The following is a 22,108-nucleotide window of genomic DNA, read 5'->3' on the forward strand; positions in this document are numbered from 1 at the left end:
TCATGTATACTGTTGACTTTTTTCTTTTCCCTCTGGTTTGTGGCATTTTCTGTCTAATTCAAAGAATTAAAGTACATATTGATCTTATTAAAAAAAAACACATCTTAAAGCAAAATGACCACCAAGACATGAGATCTGCCACACATGTAGATCTTCCCGTTTGTTTCTAACTTAATCACGGCTTTAGGTTTTGGTGACTTGATGGTTTGGGATTTTTCTTAGTTTTTTTGCTATTAATTTCAGAAGTATTGTTACGACCACACAATTTCACTTTTCAAGACTCAATTTTAAAAGTAGATCCAGGATTTAAATTGAAAAAAATGTTAAAAGGAAAAAGAAATTAGTGACGATGCGGGAACTTCTCAAGAAAAAAATCGTTATAAAACGTTACTTATATTTTTATTTTATCATGACGTTCTATAAACATGAGACGTGCACGCTGATAATAACAAACATGCCCTTTTATTTCCTCGGTGTGTCGCTTTCCAACGTCTCACTGAGCAACGCTGTTTTTAGTCTTTATGGTCAAATCACTTAACGTTTATAATCAGCTACAGAAACCAGAAGTGGAAACCCTCCGTGTTGTGGCAACACACATAGTATATATATATAGTAATAGTTTACAGCTCTGGTGCAGTCACTCTTTCACAATACTCCTCTGGTGATTGTCTGGAATTTACAACATTGCAGAACAAAAACCTTTTCGGTTTAAGTTTCAGTATGCTGCCCTCTTTTTAACACAATCTTAACCTTTTTCCTACAAAAACAGAAAGTGCTTTCTGTTGCTTTGAGTAACACAAACGGTTTCCATTCACATCATCAGTCACCCTGACCTAAAGACAGACTGTAGCACTTTAAAATTAGAACCCACAGCTCACTGATAGTTCACAGGACAGACCGTAGGTCAAGTCAGTGTCCTTAAAAAGTCTCAAATGATCTAGATTTAAGACCTTGAAGTTTTTAAAGTATCTTAAATGCTTTAATTAATACAACTTTTCTTTACATCAAAGTTCCTATGAGATAAGACAGAGATAATGACACATCTTTTAGATTCAGAGATTTAGTTTGAGGCAAAGCTGGAATTGAAAGCAACTGAAAAACGTAAATTGTTAAAGTGTAAAATATAATAATTATGTAAACATAGCAATCCTAAAGATTGTTCAAAAGTCACAACATTGGCGTTCTAAAACCTGCCGAAATTCTGAAATCCTTCTTATATCTCCATGAATATGATATTATCCTGGCTGTTTCATGTTTTTTGCAGTTGGTTATGATGTATAGTTAGAGACAAAAATGTCCAGTGCTCCTTCAGTTAAAAGAGGAAGGAAATGACAATGGGCATTTGGCTGCACATTAACGTACTTTAGCGCCGTCCTGTGGAGAACAGTGGAACTGCACATTACGTTGGAAACCTTTTAAAGATCTGGCACAGTGCAAACATTTGGAAGTGGTTAACTACTTAAATGAGCTGGAGCTTCAGGCGCAGCAGCTCACACACACACTGTGTTTGTTAAAACCTGCCTAAGTGTTGTGGAGCTTCGGCCGTCTTAGTCAGTCATTTCAGGGAACGTTTCTGTTAGAGCGAAGTGAAGCAGAATAGTCTCTTTGACAAGTTATGACACAGATTTTGTTTTGATTTTAAGGAGAAGCTTTGAAGGATGTCCAAAAGGAATGGGTCTGTGTGTGATAAGTTAGATCAAAGATGATTCATAATGAATCATTATAGTATCACACATTTTTACTATGTGAATCTTATGAATGCTATTTCAAAACCGGTTGTTACTGAATGTTTAAGGGAGTATTTGTACATTGTACTGCTGATCTCTATGACATTGTCATCATTTTCCAGTATTTCCATAAAGTCTGTAGCTCCTATTGAAGAACACAGAGAGGTTTTGTCCTTTTTGGGGGGAATTTAGGGGTTGTAACCACCTTGGACGCTGCGGGAGGAGTTTACATCATACAAATACACACAAATTAAACATCAGCTATCAGCTACAATGGGTGCAATTAAGATACTAATTGTGTTTTTTACTTTAATCAATAGGTCTTTTATCCTGAGAATAAGTATTTACATTTACTCAGCATGGCTGTATGTTCAGTAGTTACCATTGAGTCCTAAAGTGATTCAGCAACACGTTTCTGTACTTAATTTCTCGACATTTAGCCTGTACCTCCGCTTACGTTCAGCTTCACCTCTGACCTCTTTTCCTCTCCTCTGCTGCAGATCTACGCCCACTACGAGCTGAAGAAGGCATCTCGTCACAGCAGGAACCTGGCCATCACAGGAGGCGTGGCCCTGTCAATCATCACCGCCCCTGTCATCGCAGCCGTCAGCGTCGGTAAGAAACTGGACACGACTGCCATCTATAACGCGCTGTGAATCTCTCGGGCTGACTGCGAAAAACAAACCAAGCGCAGGTTGTTTTTCAGTGTCTAGGCACACGAGGAGAGAGGTTTTTTTTATAAAATGAAAAATACAGCATGTTATTGGGATTTTGAACAGCTATATGCACACAACATATACTTTTTTTTTAGAAATGGAGACTTGAATTGTCTCATTTCATCAGTTTTTTTGTCCCTGTCCCTTCTCAGGTATCGGTGTGCCCATCATGTTGGCCTACGTGTACGGCGTGGTGCCCATTTCTCTGTGTCGAGGCCGAGGCTGTGGTGTCAGCCGAGGGAAGGGGCGAGGGGTACGCATTGACTTTGATGATGACGATGGTCCAATCACAGGTGAGGACCCCAAACATTTTGCGCACAGTGGAGGAGCAGCAGGATATTATTCACCAGATCTGTTCTAAAAAGAATATTTTCGATCTAATTCTGCAGTGGCGGATGCGTGGCGAGCTCTCAAGTCCCCGAGCCTCGGTGAGAGCAGTCTGGACGGGGCGGTCAGCGGTCTGAGCACCACCTCCCCCAGCGAGGGGCTCTCCATGGCCCCTGGGACTCTGGGTGACACCCCCCACTTCAACACCCTGGCAGGCGGCACTCTGGGAACCCGCGGCGGCAAGTACAGCAGGTGAGGAAAAGAGATGAATTAACTGAGCCAGGCTTCACTCAAGTTTAAGCTCAAGAGGTTCAAGATTTATGTTCTGATAAAGCAGAAAGTTGGTCATTGGAATATTTATTTTGATTTGTTCAACACTGAGATATGTTTACGAGTAATAGGGATAACCGAACCGTGAACTACACATATGCTACAGTTACACCACAATGTCCATTTAGTAGCTGTCGTGGATCCTTAAATCGTATCACACATGTCTTCCTCATCAGATGGAGGTTGCACAGCTGACATGGACTTTGAAGACGTTTACTGTTCTTGAGCACTTTAGGGACCTCTGGTCCATGATGGTCAAAAAATAAAATAAGATTTAAAGTTCATTATTGAGCTTGAAAACAATAGTTGACAAAATAATATAATAACAGAAGAGCTGTCAACTTGTGGCGAGATTGTTTAATCAACCACAGATTCCTAAACTAAAGAAAACATTTTCATGCTCTGTTCTAAGTTGATTTCCTGACCCTGCAAAGACCTTTAGTGAAGGAATCAAGTCAACTCAACAGAGTTGTGTCCAAAAAAACAATAACTGTCCAAATGGTTCTTGGTGCAGATGTTGCTTAATTGTTGTGTAATGTAATTTGATCAAGTATTGCTAGAACAGTCATTGATTAATATGTTGTCCTCCAGGCTGGAGGTGCAGGCAGGCGAGCTGGCTAGAGAATCAGCCCCGCGGGACACAGGCAGCCTGGGAGCCGGCAGCGACTGTGCCAGCACCCGGGGAATGGCCGGATCCATCATCTCGTCCTACACACTACCTGACAGGTGACACCTTTGTCTTCTTCTGTGGTCTCTCTCTGCTTCTCTTCTTTTCTTCGCACACACTTTCTGGGAGTTTTGTTTGTTGCCATGCTGCAGGTTTGTGCGTTGCTCTGTCAGGTTTGATTTGGATGTGATGTGATGTGATCATTCAAACTAATCTGATGAGTTGCCGGGTTGACGCCTTGTTTTGATGTTGTGTTTTAATTTGTAGTGACACCTAAAGCTGCATAAATCTCTCTCTCTCTCTCTGGCAGCTATACTTAACACATACTTAACAGGAAATTAATCATATCACAACATAACAGCAGAGCTACATATATGAGCATTTGTTGAAATTACTGTTTTGTTTAAGCCGTAAGAGCATTTTAACCCTGTTAAAATGGTAATCTATGGTTGTCAAACCGAAGATAAGGTTGTTTTGTGAATATGTGTATATAATTCAAAGTCTATTACATTTAAAATATGCTCTTCTGCTGTACACATTGCTTTATTTAAGTGTTTTTGGCTATCTTTGCCTTCATTAGGGTTGTGTCTGAGGTTGTTTCAGTAGTTCCTTATATTACAACCAACTTTTAAAAATATTCTTTCACAAAAATAATAACTATAAAATATAAAAAAGTTATATAAAGTAATAATAATAATAAATATAACTACCTTTGACTGCATGCATTTAAATACATTTCTAAAAACAATTATAATCCAGTGCATGGTGCTTCTTGAATTGCATCCATAGATGTATTTTAGAATTTGTTTTAATCACAGGCTAAACAAGCACATTTTCAGAAACACTAATAATTTAGGTTTTAAATGAAGCATGATGTATGCATTTCGCATGTCACTTCTTCTGTTCTGTTCTGCTTTTCCATTTAGATATGGCAAATAGGTTAAAGCACTTATCTTGTCTCTCTATCTTTGTTCTTCAGTTATTTGAACATTAGAGACTGACTCGTTGTGAACCATGTGTCCCTGCAGGGAGTGCACCAACCTGGAGATCCAGGTGGACATTGAGACCAAACCCAGCCATCTCTGCCTGACCAGCGAAGAGGACCTAACTCCGCCCCCCGGCTCTGCTGCCATGGCGACCGTCACAGGCGTGGAGGAACCTCAGGACTGCAGCTCCAGAAGAGGCGGGGCTCTGTCTGGCTCGGTGTCCGGACTGTCACCGGGAGTGTCAATCAGAGACGGACTCAGAGACGTCACCCTGGCTCAACCGGAGAGCATCCGCAGTGACCTGGAGATGTCGGACACTCAATCAGACGACATCGCAGAGCTGACGTCAGACGACTGTGACTCCCCTCACCCGAAAAGCTGCCACCTGGCGGCCGGCCAGCAGCCCCCCTCCTGCCGAGCCCTGAACCCCTCCGAAGGCCTTCACTGTCCCGCAGAGAGCAACATCATCCTCTACGTCTGAGAGAACAGCAGCTTCTAGCATTGCACAGAAAAACTAACAAATCCCCCAACAGTTAACAGCTGAGCTCTCCTTCACGTCATAGCTTTCTTTCTTTTTGTTTGTCATCTTGTTTGCTGCTTTTGCGACTCACAGACACCGTCTTAAACACAGACAGGCTTTGTTTACCTTTGTCTGTCTTGTCTATCTACCTGTCAGTCGACTCACTGAGTCAGCTGTCAGGATTCTACCTCTGTGATTTATAAGAGAATGATTCATGTTTACTCCTTGGTGCAAAATGCCATGGCTACTTAAGCAAAAACAAGAAGAAAAAAAGAGGTACAAAATGTTATGAAATTGTAAAATTTAAGGTGAAAGGTCACCGAGCATAGCAGAGGGACTGTTGGGTAATTGGGATGTTTGCTGAGGATGAAGGGGAAGTTTCTAGGTGTGTGAATGAATGTGGACTTTGTACTGTTGTGGCTTTCTTTTCTTCTTTTCTTCTATTTATATTCAGATGACTTTAAAATTGTATTATTTGCTGCGTGCATGTTTCTGCATGAGCCATGCCTTGTGTGAAAGGTTTTAAAGGGCAGCGAGTTTGTGTTACACTGATGAAAGTTAAAGTTTACTTTAGAGGATGAAGCTGTACTTGAATCTTCCCTGCACAGAGGAGGAGGAGGAGGAGGAGGAGGAGGAGGAGGAAGACAAAAAATAAGACTTACAGAAATATGATTGAGTTCGGACAATGACAAGGCAAGGCCAGAAGACCCTCTGGTGAAATGGTCTGAGAGAAACCATTTTGTTATATTTTGTTCAGGTCAATGACAGTGTCGGACACTCTGGATGGTTTAAACAGTTAAGGTCAGCCCAGTAAATAGAACAAGTCTGTTCTTCTAATTCTGCACTGAGATGTACATCACACAGATGTACACAAATAACCCACTGAAAAACTATTGTAAATTAAGTTAATCTCAAAGTCCTACTGGTTGCTATGATTCAAGCTAAATATTTACCTGTGTTCTGTAATCTACAGTTAAATGGTGAAGATTACAAATAGTGACCTTCTTGAAAGTGGAAAGGGATCCAGTCTCCCTCTGGTGCTTGAACGTTACACACTACAATTTAAAACAGCAAAACTATTTTAGACTCAGATTTTAATAAATCAATAACTCATTGTTCAGATGTCAATGAGTTCCACCTCTTAAATTATTACATGGTTTAATTTCAATAACCTCTTTCCCCCCAAAAAGGTCAAATATTTGACGTAAAAAGGCAAAGATCCAGTCCAATGTCCGAAGAAACTGAAATTTAAAAAGATTGAACAATACCCACAAACAAATACTAACCTCAAAGATAATCAGTTTAATATTACATATGACGAAGATGCCTGAACCAGACAATGTTTGGAATCTTTTGGCTTAAAAAAACAATGACATTATTAATTTATTATCAAAGTAGCTGCTGATTACATTTTGTCCGATAGAATAATTATTTCAGTTGTAATTTGTAAAATATATTGTAAAAATTGAACTACTAAACAAGAGAGCTTCAACAGGGGGTCCTCAGATTTACTGCAGGGGGGCCCCAAGTTAATGTTAAATCTTTTTTGAATATGTTTAACTTTAAAATATGATATGTAAATACATCATTTAATATTATTTTAATAGCTTAGTATTCTATGCACCATGAAAAGGTATGTAATAAAGGCTTTAGGCCACCCTACACTTGATTGTAGGCTCACTTTAAATATGCAACTTTATTTTATACAATATCTATATTAGGGGGTCCCTGATCCGTCTCTCTTTTAGCTAAGGGGCTAAAAATTGTTGAAGACCTCTGTACTAAACAGTGAACGCACGCCTTCCAGCCTGACCTGACACTGCTTACGTCTTGGCCGGTCACTGTCAGAACTCTCTCTCTCTCTCTCTCTCTCTCTCTCTCTCTCTCTCTCTCTCTCTCTCTGTGGTTTTGGTTCTGGAGTGTGTCGTGATTGGTCCAGTGTTTGACAGTTGGCTGCCTTAAAGACACTCACTGACCCACACAGCACACAGTAACAGGACTGGTTTTGGTTTAACTGGCTGTCTGGCCCACTTGAACACTGTCTGTGTGTGTGTGTGTGTGTGTGTGTGTGTGTGTGTGTGTGTGTGTGAGAGAATGAACTCCTGATGAATGTATTTGTCCCACTTTGTTTTTTGAATGAGCACTTGTGCACTTTATCTGAATGTATCGTATCTGTCTTCTTTTTTGCTATTCATCATCTTTTCCTATAAGTGAATTCAGTTGCATACAAAGGCTGTGGTGCAACCAAAATGAATCACATACCATCAGGCCTTTTATGTTGGATGTAACTAAAGAAGAGTTTGGCTCCAAAACATCATACAACCACAAAATAAATACTTTCTTATTTTATTTTATTTTTTTTACCAGTGATCCAATGTCAGTAATTGTCTTATTTCTTTATATTTCACTTTGTTAGTTTTTCATTTTTTTAAAGTCAGTTTCACTTACTAGCCTGAATTGCTTCTCAGCTTTGTATCACCTCTGTGCTTCAGTTTAAAAAGGTTTGTCACCAGGTATTTCCCTTTAATCTGCGGGGGATCCACTTGGGAACATTTTTCATCTCAGAGTAGCTTTATGGATTTAGCTGCTTATACAACTTGGCAGTGATTTGTTTGGTCGGCACTTAACACTTGTTTCTGCCTGCCTGCCTGTGAGAAAACACACAAATAAACCACGGACAGAAACCCAAACTTCCTGAAAGAGTCGGAACGAGTGTTAATGGGAAAAGAAATGTATTAAGAACCCGGTGGCCCTGTCCTTATTTGAAAAAGTTTAAGAGTATATAGATAGCAATATTTAAGTGTTATTATATTGTTTGTGTGTTTCCTGTTAAAGCCCTTCCCCGTCTGGGCTTGTACATGCAGGACTGTGAACGACAACTTGTGGACCTTTGAGGAAAAATAAATAAATCTTATGTTGCCCCAAAGCACAGAGTAATTGTCAATTGTGTTGTTTAAGAGTAAAAACAAGTGAAAGCTGTGAGAGACTATATTGATAAATGCATGTAACGGGAATTATTTCTGAAATATTGTCTTTAGGTAACCGAAGAAGTTATGAGAATATGAAAACGTTCACAATATATAGAAATAAATATATAGAAAAACTCAACTTGAGTTGCTTTTGGCCGCTTTTACGTTGTTTATTTTGAAATTTAAAGTTGCAGTATGTTGAGTAGGAATACATAGTATGTGTTCAAATTAAACAATACTGTCCCCACATTTGTCCATAAACCTTAAAAAAAAAATCCATCCCAAGTTTGAAGTTTTGGCGATCCAAACAACACAAGGAAATAAGTAGGAGAATATGCAAACAGTCTTTTGCAATGTAATCAACTTACAAGTCCAACAGTTAAATTATGCAAGGCTCGAGTGGCTCGAGCAGGATGGTGGGGAAATATTTATACAAAATAAAAGAGCATGTTTGTACAGGAGGAGTGAACATGGACTGTCAGGGCAGAACATTATTACTGGTTTTAGATATACAGGTTTCACAAATTATAAAATGTGAAAACACCCAACAGGAGTGTGAGCACCCTGCAGGATTAACTCAAGGTGTGGTGTTGTAATGAGGTGTGTACTGTATAATGAGGAGCAGAGAAGCTTTCCATTTAACGCTATTTATACTCCACTAAGACCATGTACGTTTTACCTAACTACATTTATTTGATCAATTTAACTGTTATCTACTTTACAGATTCAGATTACTTTACTAATATATAATTTTTATATTATTATATATAAATATTTGTATGTTATTGTTAACAAATAAAACTTGATAGATTATCACAGATTAAGGTACACGGTAGGTTCAATAGTAATTAAAATCAAGCCCGCTTTTACAATGTGCATTTAAGTGATATGTACTGTACATTAATCTATCAATTATTACAATCAAATGTGATAAATTGTATATGATTATGAAACGGGTCATTCTGCACAATGAGTACTTTTCCTTTTGCTACTTCCAATATATTTTGATGAATGCAGGGCTTTTATCAGTACACTGTGGTACTGCTACTTCTTCCACCTATGTTCAAGTGTAGTTTTAGGAGTATTTACTGAATATTTAACCCAGTAGGCGGCGGTAATGCTCAGACAACACGTTCGTGTATCTTCACGACACAGCTTCTCATTTTACGGCCGTGTTTTGGCAGCCGTAAATCGTAACGTGTGGAGTCGGAGGAAGGTTAAGTTAAATCCTACAAAACACGGTAAATACATGTGTTTTTTTGTTATTTGGTGGTCCTTCAACATTGCGTTACTTATATCGACTCGGTGTAGAGTAGTTTTAGTGTTTAAAAATAGCGCCAGTTCGTAAATAGAGTAAAAGGAGAGCGGCCTGTGGTTAGCACGAGCGAGCTGTCATTGAAGGAGACTTTCGGGATCTGACGCGTTAGGATACATGACAACAAATATCTGACCACAGGACAGATTTATAGAAAGAGTTTTAGTTAATGTGTACATATATTGACTCAAATTACAGACATAAACGATTTGAGTGTTTTTACAAAGAAAGCTAGCTAGCTAGCTAGCTAGTAGTTAGTGCTAGCTAGCTAGCTAGCTACCTTCAATAACCCTAAGGTTAACTAACGTTAGGCTTTAGTTAAGCAAAAGATATCTTCAGTCAGTGGTGCAAACCAAAAAAAAGTAAGATATGGTGCAAAATTCATTACACAAACAGGTACAGAACAATATACAAGACAAGACTCCAACATAACGTTAGTGCAAGTCAGGTATCTGACGTTAGTGGAAACAAATGTAAAGTGGCCGATTTTAATTCAGTTACGTAGTATATCATATTTTACTATAATATACCATGCTATGTTAATATTTTCTGTTTTTTTCATCAAATTCTATATATAATCCATCTCTATATTAATAGAGACAAACACTCAAGTACTTATTACCAGTCTGGTGTAGTTGCTGACTCTGCTTTGACTCTATCAACCACACCACTGTCACTTTACCTTGTAATATGTCTCCATATGATGTATAGTTTTCTATTTTTTTCTATTCATATTTTAGTTTAGTTTTCTATTTAACGCCTGTATTAACTATAACCCAGTTGGGAAAGGCTGCGGCTGCCTGTTCAGTCCCTGGTTTTAAATCAATAATTCTGTATCCCTTCCTACCAAATAGCCTTATGTAGTATATAATGTGCTTTATTTCATGCAAAGATTCAATCAGGCCAGTTGTCAGGAGGCATCTCTAGTGCCAGTTTCTCTCTATTGGGCCTCCCCCTAATCTGCGTGTTCCTTCTGTCTTCTCCACTACTTCCTCCTTCATTAGCAATCATGCCGTTTGTGGACCTTCAGTCACGGCTTGGCATTAACCTGGACAGCTGGCTGCTGCTGCAGAGCGGACACCAGCCCAATAAGAGGGCGGCGCGCTGCCACGCCTTTGAGAAGGAGTGGATTGAGTGTGCCCACAACATCGGGCAGACCCGTGCCAAGAAGGAGTGCCAGCTGGAGTTTGAGGACTTCTACGAGTGCATGCACAGGCAGAAGACAGTAAGTGTCTGGGGGATGACTTTTTGCTATGTTAGGTAATGTGTCCTTTTTGCACATTGGAACTGAGCTCACTCACAATAATGTGCCTCTGCAGTCGAAACATGAATCAGTATGTCAGCAGGCAGTGAAAGTTAATGCTGTGAACGCAACTGGGACAACTGTTCTTAGCAGTTTGATAACGTGACTTTTTGTTTAATGGATCTGTCTTTCGCTTATAGACCCGCTATGATATAAACATGTTAGATCAAAAGGAAAAATGCCATTAATATTCTTTTTTTTTTTTGATTATTTTATTGTTTAATAACATTGAATCATAGTGGATGTAGTAAGGATTTTCTCTCACCGGTGGTGCTTTAAGGTTGTTAAACAATAAAACATGAGAAAAGGGTTGACTACTCTTTAAATACCCTGTATCATAGCGTGTAGATAGTGTCTGCATCATTTTCCCCAGATAATAACCATGATGATGCTTACACTATCTAAACCTGTTTGCTAAATGTTATAAGTAAGTTATTATTGTAAGTGTAAATAGCACCGGAGACTAATTCTTTAAATAGCGTCAGAGTTAAACTGATGACTCTTGATGGCTGTGTGTGTCAGCAGAGGAGAGACAGACAGATGCACTGTGAATGTGCTGCAGCAGCAGGATGTCCCTCGCCTTGATTCGCTCTCTAGCCACGTCTCATTCTCTCGGAACATGATGGAGATGAAGTGCTGATTTAAGATGATCGTCAGCTAAGACAACTTCAGACTCTGACATGAATTTCACATCAACTTAAGATGTGTTAAGCTTGAAATGTTATCCAGCTATATGTAGCTTTTTAACAGAACACCAGACCAGATCTGATAAGACTGGCTGCATCTCTGCTGGATTTTTTTCATTTTGAGCAACCGAAAATGATTTGGACGGATATCTGCATGTTAACAGCAACAGACCTGAGGTAGGGAGGTGTTCATCTAGTTCTTCCATGTCTCTTAACTTCACATGGTGAAAGGAGTAAAAGTCTATGTTAAAATCACTGCTATCTTTGGCTTTATCCTCCTTGGCTTAGGCAAAGGGAAACAAAAAGGTGAAGGGATGCAGAACATTCAGTTTAATTCTTTGTTATTTTCCTTTTCTAACACTTGACTAACCTCTTCTTCTCTTTCTCCCTGCAGCACCAGAGGCTGCACGCGATCCGCCAGCAGCGTGACAAGATGATGAAGGAGGGGACCTACACACCGCCACCCTGCCACTCAGGCAAGGCCGACGCGTCACCCTGAGGGAACACGTAACTGTCCACAGTTCTGTTCTTGTTAATAGTAAATCAGATATCATTATTTCCTGTTCGCCTGTACAAGTTTGCAATAAATGCTATCATTGAATATCTTGTCTTTTCCTCCCATGTCTTCTTTTTCTCTCTTTTTACTGTGCACTGAGATATGTGCAGAAGCCAAGAATGAAAAACATGCACTATTAGTATTTATTGACTTATAACTATTGTACAAATCTCAATACTTCCAAATAATTTTCTTAATGGGTAAAAAAAATAACTCATTTGCTGTGATGTGATTCTGTCAGAGTTCACTGATTGCTTTGAGATTAAAATAAGGTATCCACAAAACTCAAAGTCAAACCAAACAACTGTGGTGGAAAGTAACTAAGTACATTTACTCAAGTACTGTTCTTACTTGAGAGTGGAAGTACTTGTGATTTACTAAAGTGTTTTCATTGTCTGCTACTTTATATTTCTACTCCACTATATTTCAGAGGGAAAAATTCTATTTTTCACTCCCTCATATTTATATGCAAACAATACTTATTAGTTAATTAACAAATGAAGATTTTTACCTTAAAAAAAAGTAAATACTAAATACTTCCTTACTATAAAAAATAAATATAAAAATAACATCATAGAAATACTGTTTATAACTTTTGTATAAAAACTATCAGACTAGAACTAAATGGTGTAAAAATCTGCTAAAACCAGTTTGTTGATCCTTTTATTTGAATGATTGTAACATTTTAAAGATGTTACCTCATTGTATGCTGTTTTATGTTTTTATACTCAAAGCCTAATGCGGACCGTAGGTCGTCAGCTGTTTATAAATATTGGCCCGATTAGAGAAGCAATAAATTCCAAATGCCCGATGCTTTTTGATTATGAAAGTGGATAATGGAAACCAGTCAGTCTGGTTGTAATGACACAAAGCAAACCACTACTTTTTGCTTAATAACATCACCACAGCTGGTTAAATGATTTAATGTCCTTCCATCAGCTGTGCCTCTGCTGTAAATTGAGGTTTAACTGTAGTCCATTTTCTTAACCTACTGACCTTATTTTAGTAAATCATTACATGGATTAAGCGTTTAAATGCTCCAGAGGGCTGGACCACTCCGAGGAAAGACCGATATGAGTGGATGCTGTTTGACATCCTCGATTCAATTACCAGCGTCTAACTCTGACTGATGGGATTAGGAGGCTCTATGAAGCGCCACAAGATGGAGCCATGAGCAAAGATAATACAGACAGGGTAAAATCATCGAGTCTCTTTGTAGAACGGGCAAAGTTTCTTAATTTTCTGGTTTTACAAGCTACCATTTCTGCTCTCTTTGAGTCTCTAAAGCTCTCTAATGAGCAGCTGATCTTAATATTTGAGAGCCTGTCCACCAGCAAAGAAGTGGACGACAAAATATTTTCTGTTCTGTAGTTAAATGGATAATTGTGAAATGTTGTGATGATAAATACTCAGAAGGATACAGAATTTGGTTGGTGGTAAGTACTAAATTGTCTTGGTATGGTGAGGTCTGCTGGTAATTTTAATTCTTTAGTTTTTTAACTTCAAACCTCCATATTTCTAAAATCCTAAAAGAATTTTAAGTTGTTTTATTTCATTAATAATTATTGGCTACATCTTGACTCTCCAGGTTGAGCTCTTGACCCCTGTTAAGTACACGTTTAAGAACAAGTACTAAAACTGCATTTTCATTTCCAAACACACAAGTGGAGATATAAACTGAATCCCCAGACTGTTAACACGAACGTGTTTGAGTATTGGAAGGGTGAGTTGAGGTAGCCTTGGGCAGTTCTGAGGTATCCCCACCATCAAAACTGTATGCTCAGTTTAATGTCACAAACCTAAAATCTGATTAAACTCCATTGAAGGTTTTGACTTTATGCCCATGTGTGAAGTTTTTCCACAAAGAATAACTCACACAGTAGAGCTTTGTCTGAAGGCAGTCCGCCTCATTGTCCTCTTGAAATTCAAATTTCCATTGTTAATGTGAAAAGTACAGATAATCCATGACTCACGTTATCACAAGTTTTCAATTGTTTAAATTGAATTTTTTGTCTGAGTTCCCAGCCAAAGGCACCACCACTGACCAGTGTGTCAGGAGCTTCGGTTGTATGTGTCCTACTGCAGTTCTGTTTCTACTGAGGGATCATCAGTCCAGCATTGTTCAATAATTAACTGAAAATGTAAGAACGAGCAGTGATAGAGAACTTTACCCTCTGTTTACCGTCACAGTGCATGTGGCCGGTCAGTGTATTAGCCGCTGTTTGATTTAAGCGACAGCAGCACAGATAATCCAGCAGTGTACTTCATTCTCTCTGAGTGTCTGTGGTGGAGAGAGGATGAGAGCATCTGGATTATTCTGCACCGCCAACAAGCACAGACACAGCAATCCCAGTGATACCCAGTTGACCCAGTGCCTTATCAATCAGGGTGCCAGACAGTCATGCAAAAGACAGACAGGTCAACTAATACAAGACCACTTTCTCTCTTGTGTGATAACTAAAACAGAGCAGCATTTGGGTGGAGTCATGCTGCTACTTGATTAATAATAGTCCAATGATCACTCTCTTATAGCTCTTTAATTGGTCTCCACCAACTCCTGAGGGAAATAGTCTTTTTATCGTCTAAATGCTCCACAGCCAGTCTCTAAATGTGTATGCGTCGGTCTGCTGTTTGCTGCTGAGCAAGTTGTGGATTTTTTAGATGCTAAAGCTAAAGCTATGGACCATAAAACCCAAACAAGGAACTGAAAAACACTTTGAACGTCTTGTAAAGCTGCAGGTTACTGCAGAGTGTGGTGATCATTTTTTATGTCATCATTGAGAGTAACCATGGCACATGATCATTTTCACCCATTGTCAACATAATGATTATTGCAGCTTTGAAGAGAGGATAGATGGGGGATGAGATGCAGGGGTCCCCTGTCTGGCCTTTGCATAGGGCCCCAGTTTAATCAAAGTGCAGCTTATCACCAAATTCTTTGGTCTGGGGACCCTTTATGGTCTGGTATTATGACCCTGCACACCAGAGGTCAGCCAAAACTGTGAATACCTTATTGGGGAGTTGTAGCCCAAATACAACTCTCCCACTCCTCTCCATCTCTCCAGCTGTAATCAATTTGCTTTTTTTGGAGCTACTCTCTATCTTCCTCCAGCTGTTTGGAGAGGGAAGATGGTCTGTGTGTGTGGAGGGAATATGTATAACCAGATGAAGCTACTATTGTGAATGAGTAGGCCTATAGCTGCTGCAAATATAGCAACGTGAACGGCCTTTTTTCCCCTTTTCCTCCCTAAATTGAGAGAAAGTGTGTGTGGCTGTGCGTGTGTGTCGGCTTGGGTTTGGCGGTGCTGCTGACTCTGAGCCACGGATGACGCAGGAGTAGCCTAACGTTACAACAGAAATTTCAATTTCCGCGACACTTAACACACTCAATAGACATGGGTTAGCTGAGTGCCGGAGCCGTGAAAACAGCTATTAGAGAGAGAGAGAGAGAGAGAGAGAGAAAGAGAGAGAGAGAGGACCAGGAGAGGAGGGCTGGTGGGGGTTGTTGAGAAGAGAAGCGTGAGAGTCAGAGGGAGAGGCGGAATCGGACAGCCATTACCATTGAGGATTATAGGCTACGTTTTCTCGCTATATTCTCCCTCCCCAGCGTCCCCCTCCCGGCTGTGTGTCGGTTCGGTTTTTGGAGGAAGCGTGGTAACAGAAACCCGAACGGAGGAGCGGAAAAAACGTCCAACCTTTCACCCATATCCCTCCATCCATCCCTCGTTCCATCCAGGAGGAGAGGGAGAAGTGGCGGCAGCATCCCCGGCCTCCCTCGCTCTGTGCTCGGCTTCCAGAACCGCTGCTGCCCGGTGAAGGTAAGCGGCTCCGGAGCTTCACGCAGCCAGCTGCTGGAGCCACCCGTGCTTCTTCAAATCTAAATATAATCATGTGTTTTCAAGAGCCGCCGAGTACGCTGATGAAACGAAGTGTTCATTGATAGGTAAATTAATTCTTAGAAATCAAAACTATCAACTCGAAGCGGAACAGTAGCCCATGGTCACGAGTCTATAAACTCACAAGACACAGTTTAGGGATATATAATTAGTTAGGTTTGTTGGTAACCTATTCCCTAAACCGTGCTTTGTAAAATGATTATTTGATGAATTGGGTTTTGACGGTTGTCTTGATGCTCTCCAAGCAGACACCTTATCAATAACGTGTTGATCGCAGGCTCCACGTTGATTGGCATTCATTACACCAGACGTAGGCTCGTGTAGCCAATAGTGGTTCCACTATAATAATCTCATGGCTGTTACCAGAAACCTTTTCATTTTTGAAGCACACTTCTCGTGATTCGTGTGCCGAAGGGCTGGGCTGGAAAGAACAGAGAGTTAGAGAGCGTTTCTGGGTCGTGAGAAGGCTGCCGAGGTTGTTCTCATTATAATGAGACACTCAGCAGCACTATGGAGACAGCATTTCAGCAACAACGCCAGCCACAAATGGATAAATGTAATTAGTTGGTGTGATCCATCCAAGGCTCAGGGGCGGTGTGTGTGGGACAAAGAGCCCCGTGCTTCCAGTCTGTTCCTCCTGCATGCAGCTCTGCGTGCACAACGCGTTTGGTCTCCATGTCTGATGTCCACTCATGCAAACACATTCCCCATTCACATTCAAAGGGAAAGACACACAGAGAAAGAGAGAAAGGCACACATGCAAAAATGATGACATGAAACACCAGCTGCAGCTCTATTATGCACACATTTATGAGAGGCTGACTTTATTGATCTGTGCAATCCCCCTAGACCCTCCATCATCACACCTCATCCACCTGCTGTAGGCTATGGATCCCAATGGACTCTAACACTGCAGGCTGTCTGTCTTTCTGGAAAACCTCTGTGATATTATGCAAGGGGCAGTCAGAGACGGAGAGAGAAAGATTCTGGGCTCCCCTCCTGCCGCTTTGTAGCAGATGGTTGAATGTGCATCTCCCTCCAGCCTTATGTTGGACCGTCAACATGCAGGCTACTATTCTCCTCAGTCAGATCTGTAAAACACAACCTATTTATAATTTATATCCATTATATTCAGGCAAAAAAGATGGAGTTAAGTTGGTCTCTTCCACCCATTTCTTCCTCTGCATTGGCCGTGGACACTCCCCCTTAGTGCTGCATGTTGTAGTGGAGGAAAGCACAAGTATGTCTGTGATGCTGGGGATAAATGAGGGCACTATTTCCGTGTGACATGGTCGTATATTAATTTGATCAAAAGCCCTTATCTTTAAATATCACTGTTTAGGCTAATTGATACTATGACACAAATGGGAAGCGGCTCTCAGGCTCTAGTAGCAATAATGGTTGGATAAAGCCCAAGGTGACATCTCCAAATTCCTTGTTTTGTCAAACCAATAGCCCAAAATCTAAATATACTCCATGTATAAAGTGAGCTAAAACAGAGAAAAAGCAGCTGATCTTCATATTTGAGAGCCTGAAGCCAGCCAATGGGTGGCCTTTTTGCTTGATAAAGTACTTAAACTGATTTTGTCTCTATCTACTAATCAAGTTTCTCCCAACCTTTTTGGTCTGTGACGTGACCCCTTTAAATGAGACTCAATGTGTGGACGTAAATCACGATCTGTTCAGTCAAATATTTTATAACACCCTAAGAAATCTGCAAAACCCTTTAAAATGAACATTTTTGTGTAACAGTACCTGTAACATTAGTCTTAATCCTGACGCCCAGGTTGGGAATCTCTGGACTTCTCCGTTAAACATGACCATGTTCATGATCCTAAACCGTATTCTTTGTGAATGCTTGACTGGCAGCTCCTGCCTCCCCCTGTCTGTCTGCACGTCTGTCTAGCCAGCAGTCTCTGTTGGTTTGCTCTCCCTGCAGCTCTTTAGTATGCATGCACAATGCATTGTACCATGAGTGAACAATGAAAAAAATATAGAAGCGGAGAGAAACAGAAAGAGATTTCTTATCTCTACAGAGTTTATGATGTCTTTAGGTCTTTATGATGTCCTGGAGCTGGAATTATTGATTAGTGTGTAAACTGTACAGCCACTGACACCACCGCTGCTCTTTTCTTCTCCTTTCATATATCTCTCTTATCGTATCCTTCGACACTCGTTAACCTAGACAAACACACACACATACACACACATACACACACACACACACACACACACACACAAACACACGCACACACTTCTTTCTTTTTCAGTTTTCTCTCTCACTCTGCCTCTAGTGTTCCCCTTCTTTCACTCTCACTTTGATTAACTCTCCCTCTTTCCAGTCATGCTGAGTAGTAAGCCAATGTAAGGTATGGTGTGTGTGTGTGTGTGTGTGTGTGTGTGTGTGTGTGTGTGCGAGTGCGAGTGCGTGTGCATGGGGGAGCTGCTGAGTCTAGCCAATTCCTTTATCCAGTCAGTGTGTTACTCATCATGGGGCTGCGTCATTCATACTGTATTTACTATGAGCACTTTTATTAACAACAATGCAACAAGTTGGCTTTCAGTGTGTCGTCTATAAGTACAAGATAAAGAATTTGACCCAAACAGGAATGTTAAGCAGAAGATCAGATATCAGAAAGAAAGGCATAAAGTAATGTTATAATCAATATAAAGGACTCGTTTGACATTTTGGGAAATGCGCTTAGTTGTTTTTCTTGCTGAGAGTTAGAAAAGAAGATTGGGAACACTCTCAACAGTTTGTGCTAAATCTACATCTCCCATCATGAGAAGAAGAAAAACTTCTGTTATTCCAAATTAAGAGTGTTCACATGTTAGTCCAAGCTAGTTAAGTCGCTGTAACACTGGCTGTTCAGCTCTGGATGCACACTGCAAATCACATGTAGAGAAGATGAGTTTTTTTGCTCAGGTTAAGGAGTTTTCAGGCAGAATTATTGTCTGTTGATCATGAATGTCCGTTTGACTCCCATCAGAAGATGTTAGAGCTCTGGAATGACACAACGACGTGCACCGGCAGTTACAGCCGTTACTCTGGATGTGTCTGGCTTTCTGTCTCTGACCTTTTTTTTTCCTTTTTCTGTCTTTCCCTTTCTGTCCTTCTTAATCTGTTGCTTAGATTCTCCCCACTACCTCTACATCTCAGTCTGTTTCATGTCACTTCTTCTCTCTTTCCTCTTTCACACAGACACACACACACACACACACAGAAACACACACACACACACAAACACATTCAAACACACATTCCTACTCAGGCTAAGCTGTGGGAACAGACCGTGTCCATTCAAATCCTGGTTGTGAGTTATAAATCAGGCCAGTCAAGCATCCAGCTGAGTGTGTGTGTGTATATGTGTGGGTGTGCGTGTGTGTGTGTGTGTCTGTGTGTGTGTGTGGGTGAATGTGCTCTGTCTAAATCAGTAAGTATAGTATATAAGTCTTTATTAGAATATTTTAGTTGGTTGAAATAATTGAATAATCATCATAAATCAAGTAATTTATCAAACAAAAACTTCAAATTTTCACTGGTTCCAAATGGTTCTCAAAGGCTGAGGATTTGCTGCTTTTCTCCATTTTAGGTTATTGTAAATGGAATATTTTTTAGTGTAGGACTTTTAGTCAAACAACACAAGTAATTTAAAGATGTCTCTTTTGATTCCGGGAACTTTTAATGAACATATTTCAAAAATATTTTATACAGTAGTAGATATACTGTATTTACTATATATAGATAGACCTATTTTGTTGGCTGGCCGATACGCGGCTGCTGCGTTCACGACCATGCAGACCGTGCACTGCCCCTCCACCACTAGCACCATGGCAGCCTTTACTTTAGGTTTATTAGTTTCTTTAAATGATTTAAATAACTGCCTTATAATGTCAGTAAGCATTGCATCATCACGGCTGTGATAAAAGCTTTTTACCCTTGCGCTGTTAACCATATGCAGTGGACCCATCAATAAGATACACATTGCACACACAATTTGGGTGATATGAATGTAAGATGATTGCAGAAGTGACACTGATCTGTGTTTTTGGATTGTTTTTTAAAGAAAAGGCAGAGCATATTCCAGAACTAATCCAGTGTGGGAAGGTTTACATTTTTATGATGTAATTTAAGGGAGCAAAAGCAGTATCAGCTCCAAACATCGGCTCAATAAAATCAGCAGCCCTTATCGGTCATCAGCAGGATGATGGAAAAAAATCAGCATCGGCACTAAAAAATCCATATCTGTCTATCCCTAATATATAGTGTATATACATACACTATAGACAGTATAGATTAAATACAAGTAATTTAATCAAAGCTCCCTGGGCGGAAACTGGGACTAGGGAACTTTTTCACTGTATGTTTTAAGATTTTAATTACAAAAAAATACAACAAAAAACAATCAATAGATTAATCAGTAATGAAGTAGTTATTATGTGGAGTCCTAATCTACAGCTAGGAGCAAATTAACTGTACATCTGAATGTGTGTTTGTTGGTTTGACTGTGTGTGAAAATGCAAGTTTCTCATCGGACAGGAAGTGATCTCACTCACAGTGCTCCTCCAGTGTTTCTGCTGGCAGTTTCTTCTTCTTCGTCTTCTTTTATGTCTTTGTCTTCTTCTTCAAAGATCTATTTTTCTCCTCTACAGAGAACTAATGACATGGTGCGGCTTTGAAGCCACCATTCTGGCTCTATTTATATAACCGCTTGTTGCAGTGGCACTGACTCACTGTCAGCAGGCAGCAGAGCAACTGACTACACACACACACACACACACACACACACACACACACACACACACACCAGAGAACCACAGATAATTCTGGGAAGGTTTTAACCTCTTCCCACCAGTGTTGCCATGGAGACAGGGATTCAGGAAGTGGGGTTTGGCCCAGCAGTCTAGCCCAGGGGCCAGCAGCGGGAGGAGGAGGAGGAGGAGGAGGAGGAGGAGGAGGAGGAGGAGGAGGAGGAAGAGGAGGAGGCTTTTTGGCAGTACTAGACCAGATGGAAATCCCAGCCGCTGTGTTGGACACATCGCACTCAGAAACATTCCCACCCGCTGACCACCACTCAGGTCGCTCCACAGTTTAGTCAGCTGCGGCCTCCGGGACGAACAAAGACAGATCTGCTCTGTAGCAGCCAGCAGCAGTTTGTCACTCTGTAAAGCGCTCACAGTTTTTGGAGTTAAGCTGGTTGTTTGTTGGGTTTCCCAGGAGCTGTTAGTGGATGAACTGTGAAACAAACCGGATCCCTGGTGGTCTGAAGCTTTTATGTGGAAAGACTTTAGGAAGAAAACAAAACAAACCCCAAAAATTCATCATTAAATATTAAAAAAAATAGATTATTTGAGATTTTTTTCCAATATTAAAAGTTGAATTTACTTAAAGTAAAATAAGTTGCACTGTGCAGCAGTGTGTAGGATCTAGTGGCATCTTGAAGTGAGGTTTGCAGATTGCAACCAACTGAATACCACTTCCCTCACCTATCTCTTTCCAAGTGTGTAGTGCAAGGCTGCCCAATTTGGGGCCCGTGGGCCAAATTTGGCCCCGTGCTCTCTTTGGTTTGGCACGCCACAGATTTGACATGCTCATGCTTATTCTCCTCTTATTTTAAAAGTAATGACTACAAAACTTACATTTTGTGCAGTTAAAGAGTACGTAATCTGAGTTTAATGGTAATATCAAGCACAGTGCTGGTAAACTTCCCATTTAAGTTACAAATGTACATTTTGTCTACAGAGAATGGCAAAAATTACATTATTATTCAACATCCACATTTATTTTTGGCCCGTGGCCTTCCATCCAGATACAATTTGGCCCTTCATATGAAAGCATCTGGGCACCTCAGGTGTAGTGGAACCTACAGTGGCCTTCAGGTAACGTAAAGATGTGTATGTCTCTAGAGCCGGCGTTTGGCTTGTCTTTCTGGGCTACTGTAGGAACATGGCGGTGCCTCATCGCGGGGCCCTCTCCCAATTTAGATATGAAGTGCTCATTCTAAGGTAACGTAAACACAACAATTCTTAGTTTCAGGTGATTATACATTAATGACAAAATAATTATGAATATTGTATTCCAATTCATAAGAGTGACACTGTCATGAACG

The 22,108-nt window shown here is 40.3% G+C and overlaps 2 protein-coding genes and 1 long non-coding RNA gene across 3 annotated transcripts in view; all 3 read left to right on the plus strand.

Annotated features, from left to right (window-relative positions):
• rnf19b (ring finger protein 19B) overlaps positions 1 to 5,549 on the plus strand; it is a 34,804-nt gene extending 29,255 nt beyond the window's left edge. The window contains exons 6-10 of the mRNA XM_034891736.1: positions 2,228 to 2,342; positions 2,596 to 2,736; positions 2,833 to 3,022; positions 3,692 to 3,826; positions 4,796 to 5,549. Of these exons, the coding sequence (XP_034747627.1) occupies positions 2,228 to 2,342; positions 2,596 to 2,736; positions 2,833 to 3,022; positions 3,692 to 3,826; positions 4,796 to 5,234 (1,020 nt within the window). The 3' untranslated portion in view covers positions 5,235 to 5,549. The remainder of the gene's footprint in view (positions 1 to 2,227; positions 2,343 to 2,595; positions 2,737 to 2,832; positions 3,023 to 3,691; positions 3,827 to 4,795) is intronic.
• Positions 5,550 to 9,335: 3,786 nt separating this feature from the next.
• On the plus strand, positions 9,336 to 12,149 carry ndufs5 (NADH:ubiquinone oxidoreductase subunit S5). The gene is made up of 3 exons (XM_034892721.1): positions 9,336 to 9,483; positions 10,562 to 10,782; positions 11,941 to 12,149. The coding sequence occupies exons 1-3, from the start codon at positions 9,360 to 9,362 to the stop codon at positions 12,043 to 12,045; spliced, it is 450 nt and encodes a 149-aa protein (XP_034748612.1). The 5' UTR covers positions 9,336 to 9,359; the 3' UTR covers positions 12,046 to 12,149.
• Positions 12,150 to 21,415: 9,266 nt separating this feature from the next.
• Positions 21,416 to 21,882, plus strand: LOC117956758. Its single transcript, XR_004659360.1, has 2 exons — positions 21,416 to 21,501; positions 21,851 to 21,882. It is a non-coding gene; the product is annotated as an uncharacterized LOC117956758 (long non-coding RNA).
• Positions 21,883 to 22,108: the final 226 nt, after the last annotated feature.

The sequence above is a fragment of the Etheostoma cragini genome, chromosome 14 (genome assembly GCF_013103735.1).
Source record: "Etheostoma cragini isolate CJK2018 chromosome 14, CSU_Ecrag_1.0, whole genome shotgun sequence".
NCBI lineage: Eukaryota > Metazoa > Chordata > Actinopteri > Perciformes > Percidae > Etheostoma > Etheostoma cragini.